Source organism: Sinohyriopsis cumingii, chromosome 10, assembly GCF_028554795.1.
Source record: "Sinohyriopsis cumingii isolate HCF-2022 chromosome 10, ASM2855479v2, whole genome shotgun sequence".
NCBI classification, from domain to species: domain Eukaryota; kingdom Metazoa; phylum Mollusca; class Bivalvia; order Unionida; family Unionidae; genus Sinohyriopsis; species Sinohyriopsis cumingii.
The window spans coordinates 1,336,247-1,351,359 of NC_142970.1; the positions used below are offsets into that span (position 1 = coordinate 1,336,247).

Genomic DNA, 15,113 nt, shown 5'->3' on the forward strand with positions numbered 1-15,113 from the left:
TTGAAGTTAGATAGAAAGAAGAGACAAACCAACATAGGATATACCCCCAAAACACTTACATAAGCATTTTGGTTTTTTGTCTCATTTACTGGTAATTGTGTTTTTTAAAATGTTTTAAGATAAATATTTAAGGGAAGCATTGTTTTGTAGGGATTTTGTTGGTCAGTTCCTGTCAGATGTTGTAATATGCACTTTATTCCATTGCTAATGAACGATAAGCTAAAATATATTACAACAAGCTTAACAGTGCCTGGAAATCAGAGTTTAATTTGGTGCAGTAAATTATGTGATATACAACTCTTCTTTTTTAATTTTACTGACAATAATTTGACTTGTATTAATTATTAGTATTGTAATGTTGATTCATGTGTAAAACTTGCTATTTTATTATAAGGGAAGATTACATATTGTGGTAAAAATGCTTTATTTTCAGTCTCCTTAAAAAATGTAAAATTTATATTGATAAGATATGCTACTGATTTAAAAGACAAAATCCAAATTTGCCGCCTGCTGATATGAGGACTTGGTTTTGTCACTTGTATGAAATCCAGATTAGACACCTGCTGATATGAGGACTTGGTTCTGTCACTTGTATGAAATCCAAATTTGAAATGTACTGAATATTACCTATTAATGAAATTCATATTTGAAATATGCTGATTTGATGACCTGTGTCTGTCTCATTAATGAAATTCACATTTGAAATCTGCTGTTTTTATGACCTGGTTCTGTCACTTATATGAAATAGATAAGATTAAAACTAACCTTTTATCTTGAGACAGAATTCTAAATATTTATAAACTTCTGATTGTTAATGGAATGAACATGTGCAATTGCCTATTAATCATCATTGTACTACACATCCAGACCTGTGAACCCTTATGATTTGACAGTGATTCTTACTGATATTACTTACACAGCTGTGAAGTGTCCTGTTTTTCCCAAATTTTCTTATATTTTGGACCTGAATATGGGTGTACACTTTCCTTGTTAAAAGGAAATTTTTTAATAATAAACAAATAATAAAATATTTCCTTGCAATTTTCTGTTTAGACTGGGCATTCATTCCATTTTCTGTTGGAAATGTATTGCATGTATATAGGAATAGAATATGATTAGTTCATTCGAAATTGAGGCTATAATGCATGCCCTTATTCGCCATATTGGATTTTGCAAACAGTTGCCACTGTATCTCATCTTCATAATATTCAGCTTCTAATCATATCAAAAAGGAAAGCAGATTATTCAGAATTCTTTTTCCAGGAAATATAATAAAACGGAACTGTGACATCATAGGGCATGATCACATTGGTGGGGTGGTGGCCTAGTCTGGTAGGCAGAAAGACCATAGGCTTACTCCATATTTGATTGAATATGCTTGTTTACCAGAAGTTGTGTGGTGTATGTATATATATGATATGTATGCCGTATCCATGATATTCAGTGAGATTTATAAATTTTTCATTCAAAGGAAATGAGGCTTATTTTATTATTTTATTACATCTATTAATTAATTTCTCAGCCTTGTAAGCTGACATTAGAAAGAAACTGTTTTTAGTAACTGTTGAAAAACCTTTACTGGTATATCCAACTGCATTCAATGATCTAAAAATAGCTTTTGAAAAAAATTAGTTTGTTTGCTTTATACTGTTTTTTTTTCCACTTCACAAATGCATATATGAAATTCTGGTACATGTACATGATGCTCCCTTATTATTCTGATTAATTTCTGCATTGTTTCATTTGTATGGAACTGTGCTTCTTTGCTGTCATTGTTTTTTTTTACACCAGTTTCTCATGTTTTCTCAACATCATACAAGATTGTTGGTCTTTTTTGCATGGCATGGCAACCCTCAAATGACAGTTCAGTGATCCAGGTTAACTTCATGATGGCTAAATGCTTATGTCTGTAGATTTGTATTCCCATTCCCAGGATTTTTCTTTTCAGCAGTCTTACACTACTCACAAAATGCTATATATGATACCACCCTTCTTAAACCATGCTCATAGTTCAGCTGCCATTTTTATGAGCATCCTGCACCAAAGTTGAGATGGAATCAGCATTAAATTTACATTCCAAGTTTGAATTCTCTTTGTTGTCTTCACTTGGGCTTTAGTTGTATTTTTTGCTTACTGTTCATATAGGTATCATTTTCATATCGTGTCAGTTTCCTGAGAAATAAAAACAGATTTTGCTGACTTGTTTGTATGAATCAGAGTACTTTTCTGTATCCTTGCAAAGTGCCAACTGATATTTTAGGGCCCTCATCTAAAGCAGATGTAATTATTATTATTGCAATTATTATTATTATTATTATTATTGATTGAACAGAAAAGCACAACTAAAAATTTGAGAATGCTTTGATGACTTGCATTATTCATATATGCATCTCCAAATTAAACACAGTTAAAACAACAAAGGGCGTCATTTATTTGCAGAACAATTAGTGACTTTACATGCACATTCAAAACACGTTTCTTTGAAGTCATCACATCAGAGAAGGATTAACTGCTAATTAGTCACAATGAGTTAATGTTAGTTTACCAAAGTCTAGCCATCAGCTGTTACAGAGCTTGGCCATGACTGACCAAAAATTTAAAAAGGGGAGCATCACAGGGAAGATGAGGGGCATCATGGAGATGCATGACAGGATAAAACAAGTCCTTTGAGAATTTCACTTGTATTCAAACCAGAAGCCAAGGTCCCTGAGAGCCCTGCCAGATCTAGGTTTCTTATTAGATTCAGTGGATCTGGTCAGGAAACTAGACTAGCTTAACAGGACTACCTTAGCTGCTTTAAATTGCCATCAAGTTTCATGCATTACATTTGCATGATCAAACTGTTGCCTCTAGACTTTTCTAAAAATGGTGTGCAAACAAACAAAAAATATGAGGAAAGGGCAGTATGCATTGTTAAAAATTTAATGAGTTAGCATATAAGCATAAAAAGGAATATTCACATTCTTGGGATAAAAAGCAGGAAGGGCAACAATTAATATTATATGACATTATCTGTTGATTTGAGTGCGTGTCATGGTGGGAGAGATGATTGCCATCAGCACAAGAAATTGAAAAAAAGGATTATGTTAAGCTGAGAGAATGTTGTTGTTGTTGTTGTTGTTGTAGGGTTTAACACCATTTTTCGGCTATACATGACAGCCAGTATTAATGGTGGAGGAAGAACCCGGGAAAACCCCGGAAAGAACCACCGACCCATGAGAAGCTACTGGCAAGCTTTCTCACATACCCACATTGGCTGAATCCGAGACTCGAACCCACGCAGACAGAGGTGAGATGGCAATGATCCGTAACGGAGAGCGCTTTAGACCGCTCGGCCACTTGGGGCCCCAAGCTGAGAGAAAGCAAGAAGCCACTGGGCTCTCATGGGGTTCAGAATTAGAATTTCTGAGACTAGTGGAGGTAATTACGGTCTAAGTGTACTCAAAATAATGCTTATGTTCACTATATCAGTCTCGGTTAACAATTTCTGAACTTTTATCAAATTTAACCCTAGCATTAGATTATATTTTGTTACACCTTTCTGAAAATTGGTATAACTTATATAAAGTATCAACTGCCTTACTCAGAAGGTGTTGTTAGGGTTGACAGGTCTATACAACAAGCAACAAGCTTATGTTATAGGCAGTACACAGCAGGCAACAACCTAAAATAGTCTGCAGTGCCAATGTTTTGTGTACTACACAACAGTCAACAAGCTTAAACAATAGCACCTCCTACAATATCAGATTCTTCCACCTCATTCATCTATATATATATATATATATATATATATATATATATATATATATATATATATGAATGAGAGAGAGAGTCAAACCTGCCTCAAACAGTCACCTTTATTCAGTGATCACCTGTTCACAAGTCAGTTTAATTCTTACCCCCAGATGATTTCCAAAACCAAGCAGTGGTTTCTAACTGCTTTAATTAGTCATTGCCATGTATCTACAGTGACCATTTAGTCAATGCATCTCACTTGTACTCACTGTATTCCAGTCATGTTTATCGTGTAACTTGATATAGCAGTTTTTATAATTCAGGTAGAGAGGTGAAGCAAGTTGTTGACTGGATGATGGAAAAATAGTCATATTATGCAGCAGAAAAGGAAGTTGCCTTTGTGCTGGTGTGACAGTTATAGTTTGATATATTCATCTATTTGGCTGCGAAATAAAGCTGTATTTGACGAAAAAAGTTCATCTTTTGGGCGAGATACAAGTTACATTCTTTTTCGTTAGTGCCAGGTGTCATTCAGTATTTAAAACTTTATATAGGTAGGTGAAGTTTTGGTCAATGGGTCACAAAGAACAGTCATGTATGGCATCTTTTGATTTCCTCTTCATCTCAGACCAGTGACATAGCTGACTGAAATGAGCTGATCCAAACATGTTTTTAAAGCATGAACTGATGTTTCCAAGACTAACTTGTACAAGATGACTGATGAAAGAGTCAGTCCTGCTTTACAGTTGATCAGGAGTGAAAGCATTGTTTTGTCATGGTGCACAAAACAAAGATCAATGATTATTTTAGTCTTTGATTATTTAATTTATAGAATGTAGTAGAGTAAATATAAATTTGAGAGAACAATATATTCATTTTATTTGTTGAATAGTGCAGTAAAATGATCTTGATAATAATAATAATAATAATAAGAGACATAAACAAGTGTCATGTGTATGATGTATCGGTACGTAGAGGACATAAAAAAGGGGTATGCATATAATGTATGGGTACATAGAGAATATATAAACAAGGGTCATGCAATAATGTATCGGTACATAGAGGACATATAAACAAGGGTCATGGAATAATGTATGGTTACATAGAGAACATAAACAAGGTCCATGCATGTAATGTATGGGTACATAGAGGACATATAAACAAGGTCCATGCATATAATGTATGGGTACATAGAGGACATAAACAAGGTCCATGCATATAATGTATGGGTACATAGAGGACATAAACAAGATCCATGCATACACTGTATAATGTATGGGTACATAGAGGACATAAACAAGGGTCATACATATAATGTATGGGTATATAGAGGACTTATAAACAAGGGTCATGCATATAATGTATGGGTACATAGAGGTCATAAACAAGGGTCATGCATATAATGTATGGGTACATAGAGGTCATAAACAAGGGTCATGCATATAATGTATGGGTGCATAGAGGACTTATAAACAAGGGTCATGCATATAATTATAGGTTACTGCATTTGTATGGGAAAATATGAATGAGTTTTGGGATGGACAAAACGAGGTCATATTTTCCCATACAAATGCAGTAACCTTTTTATTATATGCTCATTTTTTTATTCTACCTAAGGCTTAATTATATAAACACAGTGCACTTCAAGAAACAACGTAAATGAATGTATGCTGCATTCCGAACTAAATACACAATCGCATATTCATCATTACACAAATTAACAGTACTACTGCGCACATAACTCCACCCAGATAAATTTGAACTTAGTCGCATGCTCGACATAACTTTTGAAAGAAAATGGCGTGTCTAGTTAAAATTGAAATTTGGAGTCATATTGTGAATGAATGTGCATTGCAACAACTTTTCCATTTGATCTGGAATGAATAGATTTTGGTATTTTTCTCGATTCTAGGAAATTTCATGATTATGGACTGGATTTGTATGTGACGATTCCACATGAAATACATGAGATTTAATAAACTTGGGAGAAGTGTGTTGACATCTCTGCAAATGTGTTTCTGTTTCTGTCACTGAATGTTTGAAATCATAATGTGGGAAAAATATGAAGTCTTTCAATTGCAATTATCAAAAAGATGCTATGGAATTTAATGCTTATTTCATTTTGAGTGCAGTAAGGCGGATGCAATTGCACTTATCATTGAAATTACAGCACAATTTCAAAATGTGTATTCCAGATTGAAAACCTATGACATGGCTCATGTAATTCGGATTTGCAGAATTAAGAAAATACATTTTGAGGAAATTCAGGATGTAAAACTGTAAGGATATTTTATTTTGCCATTCTTATCACCAGCTAAAGAAGAGGGTATATGACTTGTCACTTGTATGTTATTTGTAAGGACCTTATCTTGTTTGTGTTATATAGTGTAGCTTGCCTAAATCCGTAACATTGTATCAATGTGGAATGTGCCAAAACAGCTGGTATGTGGCAGTCCACGAAACATCTGTTTTAGTTCATTCAGAAACAAATTTAAACAACCACAACGTAACGAGCCTCTTACGCAAGTGTACATGATTTGTGTACAAATCAAAAGTGCTGGCGTCTGCATCCATTATTTGTTTACAATAGAAAGTAGTTCCATTATGCACGTGAATGCTATTTGTGTATTGTCGTGCGAGTTCAATATCTGGTAATACTGAATGATTCTAACAATGTAAAGTTAATGGGGAAAAAAATGAGCATATAATAATGTATGGTTACATAGAGGTCATAAACAAGAATCTCGCATATAATGTATGGGTACATAGAGGACATATAAACAAGGTCCATGCATATAATGTATGGGTACATAGAGGACATAAACAAGGTCCATGCATATAATGTAGGGGTACATAGAGGACATAAACAAGGTCCATGCATATAATGTATGGGTACATAGAGGACATAAACAAGGGCCATGCATATAATATATCAGTACATAGAGTAGTGAATTCACAGTACATATATTGTAATTTTGTTACTTATAGATTCTTTTCATTATTTTGATGAAAATAAATTGACAAAGTAGGTTCACAATATGAGTTTTTGTTAACAGACCTGGCGTTAGATCAGCTGATTAACAGTAAGATGTTGGAGATGGGGTTACGTGATGAGGTCCGAGCAGCCATACTTTGTGCTCATATACATGCCCATCAAAAGCGGAAAAAGAGTTTAATGCCTGGTTCTGAATCTGATGCATCCATGGGCAGTCGCAAGATGTCAGTGATGCGAACTTTCTCTGAAATTGGTCGCTCATTGTCAGCCATTAAAAGGAATGGTAAGTGTTGTCTTTGAAATATGCTCTTCTTCTGAGATAATGTCATGATAAAAAAGTAGGAAAGTGTTATGACATAACTTTTAAACTTAAACAGTCAAGTTTAACTTTTAGGCTATGTCACCAGAGGAAATATCAAGCAATCATGTTTAGGCCGTAGAATCACCAGGGGAAAAATCAAGCAATCACTTTTGTGCTGTGTAACCAGTTGAAAAATCTAGCAATCGTTTTTGGGCTGTAAAGTCATGTGGTCGCGGAGGTGGGGAGAAATAGTTAATCTGTTGGTGTTACATGTTTGGCAGTTAGAAGAAAAAAATATTTTCTTAATATTAGTAAGGAATTAAAACATTTGTCAAAATAATTTTTTTCTTCTCAGTAAATTACTTGGGAATCGTATCAGGTTAATTAGCCATTTTCGAAAGTACACCTAACATCTGACTCAAATGATTATGATCATATCACTTTTGATTGAAGATGTCTTGTAATGCATAAACAGCTGTAAGACAAACATGGAAAAGCTTTTATTTTACAGAATCTATTCCAAGAAATATGTCCAGTGGAAGATTACAGAATGGTGATATACATGAATCTGCATCCTCAGTTAAGGTAATCTGGCTGTTCTGTCAGTCTTGAACACTGTCTATTGTATGATAAAAGTTGTAACTTGTAGTCTTTTTTATGCACTTTAAATTCAAATATCATGAAAATTACTGGCTAAATCTGAAAGTCTTTGAGCTTATTTGAGTTTTGAACTTCACAATGAACATGTACAATTTTTTAAATCAAAATATAGATTTTTAATTATATTGGTTCTCTGAATATTTTTTAAAAAAATTATACTTTTACATCTGGCTATAAATACATAGGAACAGGCAAAGCTCTAACTGGTGCAGTTACTATTGCCAGCTCTATAATCTCATGCATGACTGGTAGCAGCTACCATATATATCAATAGTTTTTGGACAGCAAAAAAATTTGCTTTGTTTTGTCATCTGAAAACATAAAGTTTGGTGTCTGAAAACAAACAGGAAGATAAATCAGGTTACTGTTATCTCATAAGTTATTTAAGTTTATACCAGATAACTATCGTCATGAAACCCTATCTTGCTAGTATTGATAATAGTTATGATGGATCTTCTTAGACTGTGTCTGAAAACATTAAGTTCAAGAAAAGTTATGGTCGAGCAACATCCAGAAGTTACAAGGCATTTAAATATTTTCCCCTCAAAATTGTGGTGTTCTAAATCAGTGTCCATAAACATACAGTTAATACGGTTATCACATATTACTGTTACTACTGTTATTTTAGAGATAAAGTTATGAATGCATGGGAATCCTGTGAAAGATGTCTTTTATAAACAACAGCTTTATAAGAAAACATTTAAAGCAACAGCTTCAAAAATTCTTACAAATTTGTGAAAGAGCAGCTTGCAAATTGAGTGGGTTAACTTTTCAAAATTTGAAGTAAAATTAAATTTATGGTCTGTGAGTGGTCATCAGATAGACAACATAAAAGAAGTCTCTTATTTAATGTTGTATTATGAGTGACTGAGTTTTTCCTTGGTGATGAGACCATTTTAAATCCCTTAATTAAGAAGAACTTTGGAACCTAAAAATTCATACTCTAAGGTCCAGGTTTTGGAATTAACAATACAGCTTAACTTCACCAGTCACCCAATACAGTGCTGATGTATTTTCCATTTGGCAGGATCAGTGACACCAGAACTTATGTGGGCAATGAAAGAGTTGAATGTCACACACTAAAGTTGAGATTTAAGCACATTTCCGTAATGAAAAGCAAATAATCCTAAACCTAACCCTAATAATATCTGATTTAATCAATACGGTTAGACGCTAAACAAGAGAGGTGGAGAAAGGATTGAAATGATTCATTTTTAATGAACGCATCATTATTTTTGCCTTACTGTTACACTTACTGATACAAGAGGTGGAGAATTAATACAAAATGATACTTATCCTATATCAGTTATTTTAATATTCACTAGTCATGAATACTTTATTAGTCATCTGTTCTTTAAAATGAGAAATCATTAGGTACAGGTTTTGTCAGTAATAAATAAAAACATATTGACAACACCCACTCACCCTCTTCAATTTTAAAGAATGTTTTTGGTTCATAATATCCCCCTCTGTGCAATTATTTTATCCAAGTTGCATCTTCAGCATAAAGGAAACATTCCAAATGTGTTCCCATGTATAATAAAGTACTTTACTAATTATTTAATAACCACTTTTACATGAAGTTACATTGTTCATTCATATAATTGGGTCTAATTTGATGGCTGCACTTTTGATCTGTCATGCAGTGAAATGTATTGCGTTGAACTCTGATTGGTGGTTATTGTTTGCTGCAGTCCAGGGTAAACAATAGCCACTAAACAGAACTTAATGTAGCTTATTCCCAGCATGACATACAGGAAGTATTGGCACAGCAAAAAAGGAACTTCATGCAAAAGGGTTTTATTAAATGATGTGTAAAGCACTTGAATTGTGATCACTGCCATCTCACCTCTATCAGCATGGGTTAAAGTCTTGAGCTCGGCCAATGTGGGTACATGAGAAAGCTGCCAGTAACTTCCCATGGGTAGGTGCTTCTTACCTGGGTTTTACCTCGCGTTTTCCTCCACAAGTTATACTGGCCACCACATATAGTTTATTATCTATCTTTGGGAGATGACTTTAAACCCAAACCAACAACAATTTAAATTGTACTTGGAGAATAATTTTGGAATGTTTCTTTTTGTCTATATCTATATGGCACATCATTGCAGTCACCTTTGACTATTATATGGTGGTGATGCATGGGAGAAAGAAGAATGAACATAGTAATAAAACTGATAGAAATATTAATTAGTCAAAGAGGAAGTCAGGAAAGTTTTGCAAAGCTACATTTTTGCCCTTCATCTCAGACCTGTCTTGCTACCATGGTGGCAGAGAAGTAAGTGTACTAAAAGTGGCATAACTTTGGGAATCATTAGGTCCTACTTGCAGCTGGCTTACAGCCTACAAGTTGAGTTTAGATAGCCCCTGCTTGAAGGATACCAAGCTAGAAGCTTCTACAACTGTGTATGGTAAGTAGTTCCAAGTGCCAATGGTGCAGGGAAGAAACTAAACTTATAACTGTTTGTAGAGTAGATATGTCCTGATTTCCTGTTGTGGTGTGCTCTAGTTCTGCTTGAAGCAAGAGTCAGATAGATAATGGTCAGCAGGAATGTCTACAGGGTTGTTGGTGACTTTACATAGCATAGTCAACTGTGCCTTGGTCCTTATGGATTTCAGTGATTCCCATTGCAGGCAGGTGGTCCAACATTGGGATGCTGCTGTCAGTATTCCAATAACGATTCATGGTATATCTAGCAGCCCTTTGCTTTACCATCTCCAGCTTGTGTATCTTATCCTTGGTATGTGGGTTCCAGACAATTGAGCGGTATTTGAGGCCTTGTCTCACTAGAGAGACGTATGCTGCGCTCATTATTTGCTCGTTACTATTCAAAGGTTGCATTGGAGAAAAACTAAGTTAATGTTCCCTTTCTTAACTATCTTGTCAGTATGGTGTTTCCTTGACCGTTCCTTGATATTTCCACTCCTAGGTATTTTATAACATCCTCTGTAGTGTGCTCCTTGAGCGTATAGCTGGAGATGATTGGAAACTTCTTCATGTATACTCTAAGGATGCTACATTTCTCTGGATGGAAGGCCATACCCCATATTTTCTCTGACTGCCAGTTTAATCAGGTCATCTTGGAGGATCTTGCAGTTGCTTTCAGCATTAATCTGTAAGTAAACTACAGTCATCTGCAAACAGCCATCTGACATCATGTGTTGGACTCTATAGTAATTGGAAGGTTGTTAATGAAGACCAGGAAGAGGATGGGTACACTGCCTTGAGGCACACTGCTGATGACTGGAACTGGTTCACATGTTGCCTGATCAACTGCAAGTCTCTGTGACCTGTCTGTCAGGAAGTCCCTGATCCATGACAGTGTTACCAAGAATTCCAGTGCTCCAGTTTTCGAAGAAGTCATTCATGGTGGTCATGGTCAAATGCCTTACTGAAACTGAGGATCACAAGGTCAAACTATTTTCCTCTATGTAGGTCTTTGGACAGCTCAGCCACTAGTGTTAATAGCTGAGTCCCACAGCTCCTTCTGGTGTGGAAGCCTTTTGAAAGTCTGTAAGGTTATGATGTGTATCCAGGCAGTGCATCTTGTTAATAACTATGTGGTACTTTAGCATCTTACAACATATGCACATTAGGGAGATGGTGTGGTAATTGCCAGCTTTGAATCTTTCTCCATTCTTCAATATGGCTGTCACATTAGCAGTTTTCTATACTGTCATTACTAGTCCAGTTGAGAGGCACTGCTAGGATATATAGCACAAGAATGGTACACACTCTTCTGCCAGTTCTTTCAGGAACATTTCTGGCATAGGTCGGGTCCAGATGCTTCTGTGGGTTGAGCTTCCTTAGTAAGCTGCCTACACCCTCTGTGGTTATTGTTATGCCTGATGGGAGATGTCACTCTTATTTTCCTTGTGAGGACTGAATGATATTGCCTATTCAGTATGCTGGCCCTGTCCTTTGCTTCCAAGTGAAGTTTCTAGTGTTACTTCAGTGGGAAGACACCACTGGTGTCTTTTTTAAGGGACTTTATGTCATTCCAGAACGACTTTTGTTTCTTGTGTTGATGTTCTGGGTCTCAAACTTCTGTGCATTGCCAGTATACTTGCTGTTTTATACTGCACTGGTGGCCTGGCAGATAGAGCATCCACCTCAGATGCAGGAGGTTGTGGGTTTGAACCCTGGCAGAGTCATACCAAAGACTTACAAAAATGGTACTAACAGCTGCCTTGCTAGGTGCTCAGCATTAAGAGGTTAGTGTTAGGACTGGTTGGCATGATGCCCCAGAGCTAGGCATGACTATAAACTGCCACACTGAAAAATTGTTAAAGCTATGTTAATATTCCAAATTACACACAACACACACACACACATGCTATTCTATTTTCAGGACTTTATTTTTTTGGACTCTAGATGCCAGCGCCTGTCTTTAGTGCCCCCCCCCCTCCAGCTTTCTGTTGAGCAAAGACTGTGTTGCATCATCATTGTTGTGATTCACAGATTTATCTATCCAGGGCTTGTTGATTTTCTTTCAAAGATTAACTTGGTCCATCAGTATCTTAAGTTTTTTTCTCAAAGTTTTTCTGTTTGAAGATAATTTTCATTTCTTTATGAATGGTTCATTGTAGAATCAGAGCTCATCATGAATTAGTCTGCTTTCTTGTACAGGTAAACAGGAGGCTTCTTTCATTATATTAAGATAGGCTCAATAAAGATGGCTTCATGGTCCTCAATACCTGGAATTACTTCACATTTATTGATGAATGCCTTGTTAGTGAAGAAGAGCTCAGGGATATTTTATGAAGATTCTGTGATTTTGTTAGATGCATCAACAACTTGTTCCAGATAGGCATCTTTGGTAACTGTTAATAGCTGTTGGCAATGGGGCTATTTGTAGCATGTGGCACCAGGCTTTTGCTTTTCCATTGTACGTCTGGGACGGGAAAGTTGCCTCCCAGCTATAGGTGTGCACCCTGAGGAATCCTTGACAGATCTAGAATTCCTCAAAGTAGCTTGGTTCAGTTTTGGATGGTAGTTTGTAGACATAGAAATTTCACCTTGACTTTGGCCCTTACCTTACTCTTTCCAATGAGCTGTTTACTGATCTGAGACCAGTATAAACACACTGTCTACCATCTGTATGATCTTTGTGTTAGACTTTGAAGTTAACTGGTAAATCCTCACCTGACAGTTTGCTTTTGCCTAGCCAGGATTGTATTTCACTAATGATGTTTGCTTGCGTTGTTGCTTAGCAGTTCATTCATCCAGGGTCCTTTAATCAATCAACAGTTTACAACAAAGGTTTTCTAAGGTAAATCGAATCTGGTAGAATATCTGCTGTAAATACTGAACATTGTTTATGTGGTGGTGATGTGGCTGTTGGATTCCTGAATCCGGTAGAATATCTGCTGTAGATACTATACATTGTTTATGTGGTGGTGATGTGGCTGTTGGATTCCTGAATCCGGTAGAATATCTGCTGTAGATACTATACATTGTTTATGTGGTGGTGATGTGGCTGTTGGATTCCTGAATCCGGTAGAATATCTGCTGTAGATACTGAACATTGTTTATGTGGTGGTGATGTGGCTGTTGGATTGCTGAATCTGGTAGAATATCTGCAGTACATATTGTACATTGTTTATGTGGTGGTGATGTGGCTGTTGGATTCCTGAATCCGGTAGAATATCTGCTGTAGATACTATACATTGTTTATGTGGTGGTTATGTGACTGTTGGATTCCTGAATCCGGTAGAATATCTGCTGTAGATACTATACATTGTTTATGTGGTGGTGATGTGGCTGTTGGATTCCTGAATCCGGTAGAATATCTGCTGTAGATACTATACATTGTTTATGTGGTGGTGATGTGGCTGTTGGATTCCTGAATCCGGTAGAATATCTGCTGTAGATACTATACATTGTTTATGTGGTGGTGATGTGGCTGTTGGATTCCTGAATCCGGTAGAATATCTGCTGTAGATACTGAACATTGTTTATGTGGTGGTGATGTGGCTGTTGGATTGCTGAATCTGGTAGAATATCTGCAGTACATATTGTACATTGTTTATGTGGTGGTGATGTGGCTGTTGGATTCCTGAATCCGGTAGAATATCTGCTGTAGATACTATACATTGTTTATGTGGTGGTTATGTGGCTGTTGGATTCCTGAATCCAGTAGAATATCTGCTGTAGATACTATACATTGTTTATGTGGTGGTGATGTGGCTGTTGGATTCCTGAATCCGGTAGAATATCTGCTGTAGATACTGTACATTGTTTATGTGGCTGTTGGATTCCTGAAACTAATCTCGCTGTCAGTTCGAGTACAGTCACTTAGGAGTAGCTTTTGCTGGATTCAGAGATGGTTGAATAGAATATTCCAGTTGAGAAGTTTGGAACTCCACATTAAAGCACTCCCAATTTACGTTATCAAGACCTTGAAGACTCCATCAGTCATATCCATACATTCTTGATGGTACCATTTTTCATAGGTATCACAGCATATGCAAGGTGTTGACCATTTACATGCTTAATTGTAGACTCCACATGGGAATTTAATAGCTATAGGGCCAGGGTTTGGCTCTATTGACTCAGATAACAATAAACTACATAGGTATAGTATCTTGGGCATGGTTAATCTCACATTAGATGTGAGGTAGGTGGAGAGTAGTAATCATGGTGGAATGGTAAATAGTTCATTTATAACTAGTAATTATCACCAGTGTACTTAGAGAGATAAGGTGTTGTGACATTTTCTTTAATTATACTTCTGTTTTTAACTAACCACAAAATGCCAGATGTTTGCACTGAAAAACATTGCATGATGGTAAATTTAGGTTATGGACCCACAGACTGCAGAACAGAATTTTGTGTAAGAAAAAAAAAGCTCTTTCCAGAGTTTGCTGTGTGAAGATGCTTATATAGTCTTACTCATAAAGCAAAAATAAGTACTATGAATGTTGCAGAATGTCTTCTGCCAATATAATATAGAAAAATCTGGAGATAAATAAAATTAATTTACTTGTGGCCTGTTTGAAAGTATTTTCATTATCTTGTCATTGATGCATACATGCCAACCATTGTGCTTTTGGCCCAATCATTATGCTGAATTTCACTAAATTACACCTAATGCTTGACCTTATATGGTTATGCTGTTTCGGTATATATGCCTCCAAAAAAACAGTAAGTTGTTTTCTCATTTTTATTAACATCCCATTAATCCTGCAGATCATATTCTAGCAACTGTCCTATTTCCAAGAAACGTGCTCATTTCTACTTTCAAACCTTTGACCTCAGATTCATCGTTATGATTATTGTTTAATATTTCTGTAGTGCATTATAGGTCATGTCTAATGGCTTTTGTTCAAGAGTACAATAAACCTGCATGCACTTTCCTCACACTATCATTATATTCTATTTATAGCAGCTGTATGGCTTAGTGTGGAGAAAACAGACTG

The 15,113-nt window shown here is 35.9% G+C and overlaps 1 protein-coding gene across 5 annotated transcripts in view; it reads left to right on the plus strand.

The window, feature by feature from the left end:
• LOC149789481 (electroneutral sodium bicarbonate exchanger 1-like) overlaps positions 1–15,113 on the plus strand; it is a 258,615-nt gene that overhangs the window by 110,949 nt on the left and 132,553 nt on the right. For all 5 annotated transcript variants that reach the window (XR_016423667.1, XM_089971498.1, XM_089971496.1 and 2 more), the window contains 2 exons: positions 6,792–7,013; positions 7,543–7,616. Coding sequence is in view for 4 of the 5 variants with exons in the window: in XM_089971498.1 (XP_089827624.1) it covers positions 6,792–7,013; positions 7,543–7,616 (296 nt within the window). In the remaining variant the exon portion in view is untranslated. The remainder of the gene's footprint in view (positions 1–6,791; positions 7,014–7,542; positions 7,617–15,113) is intronic.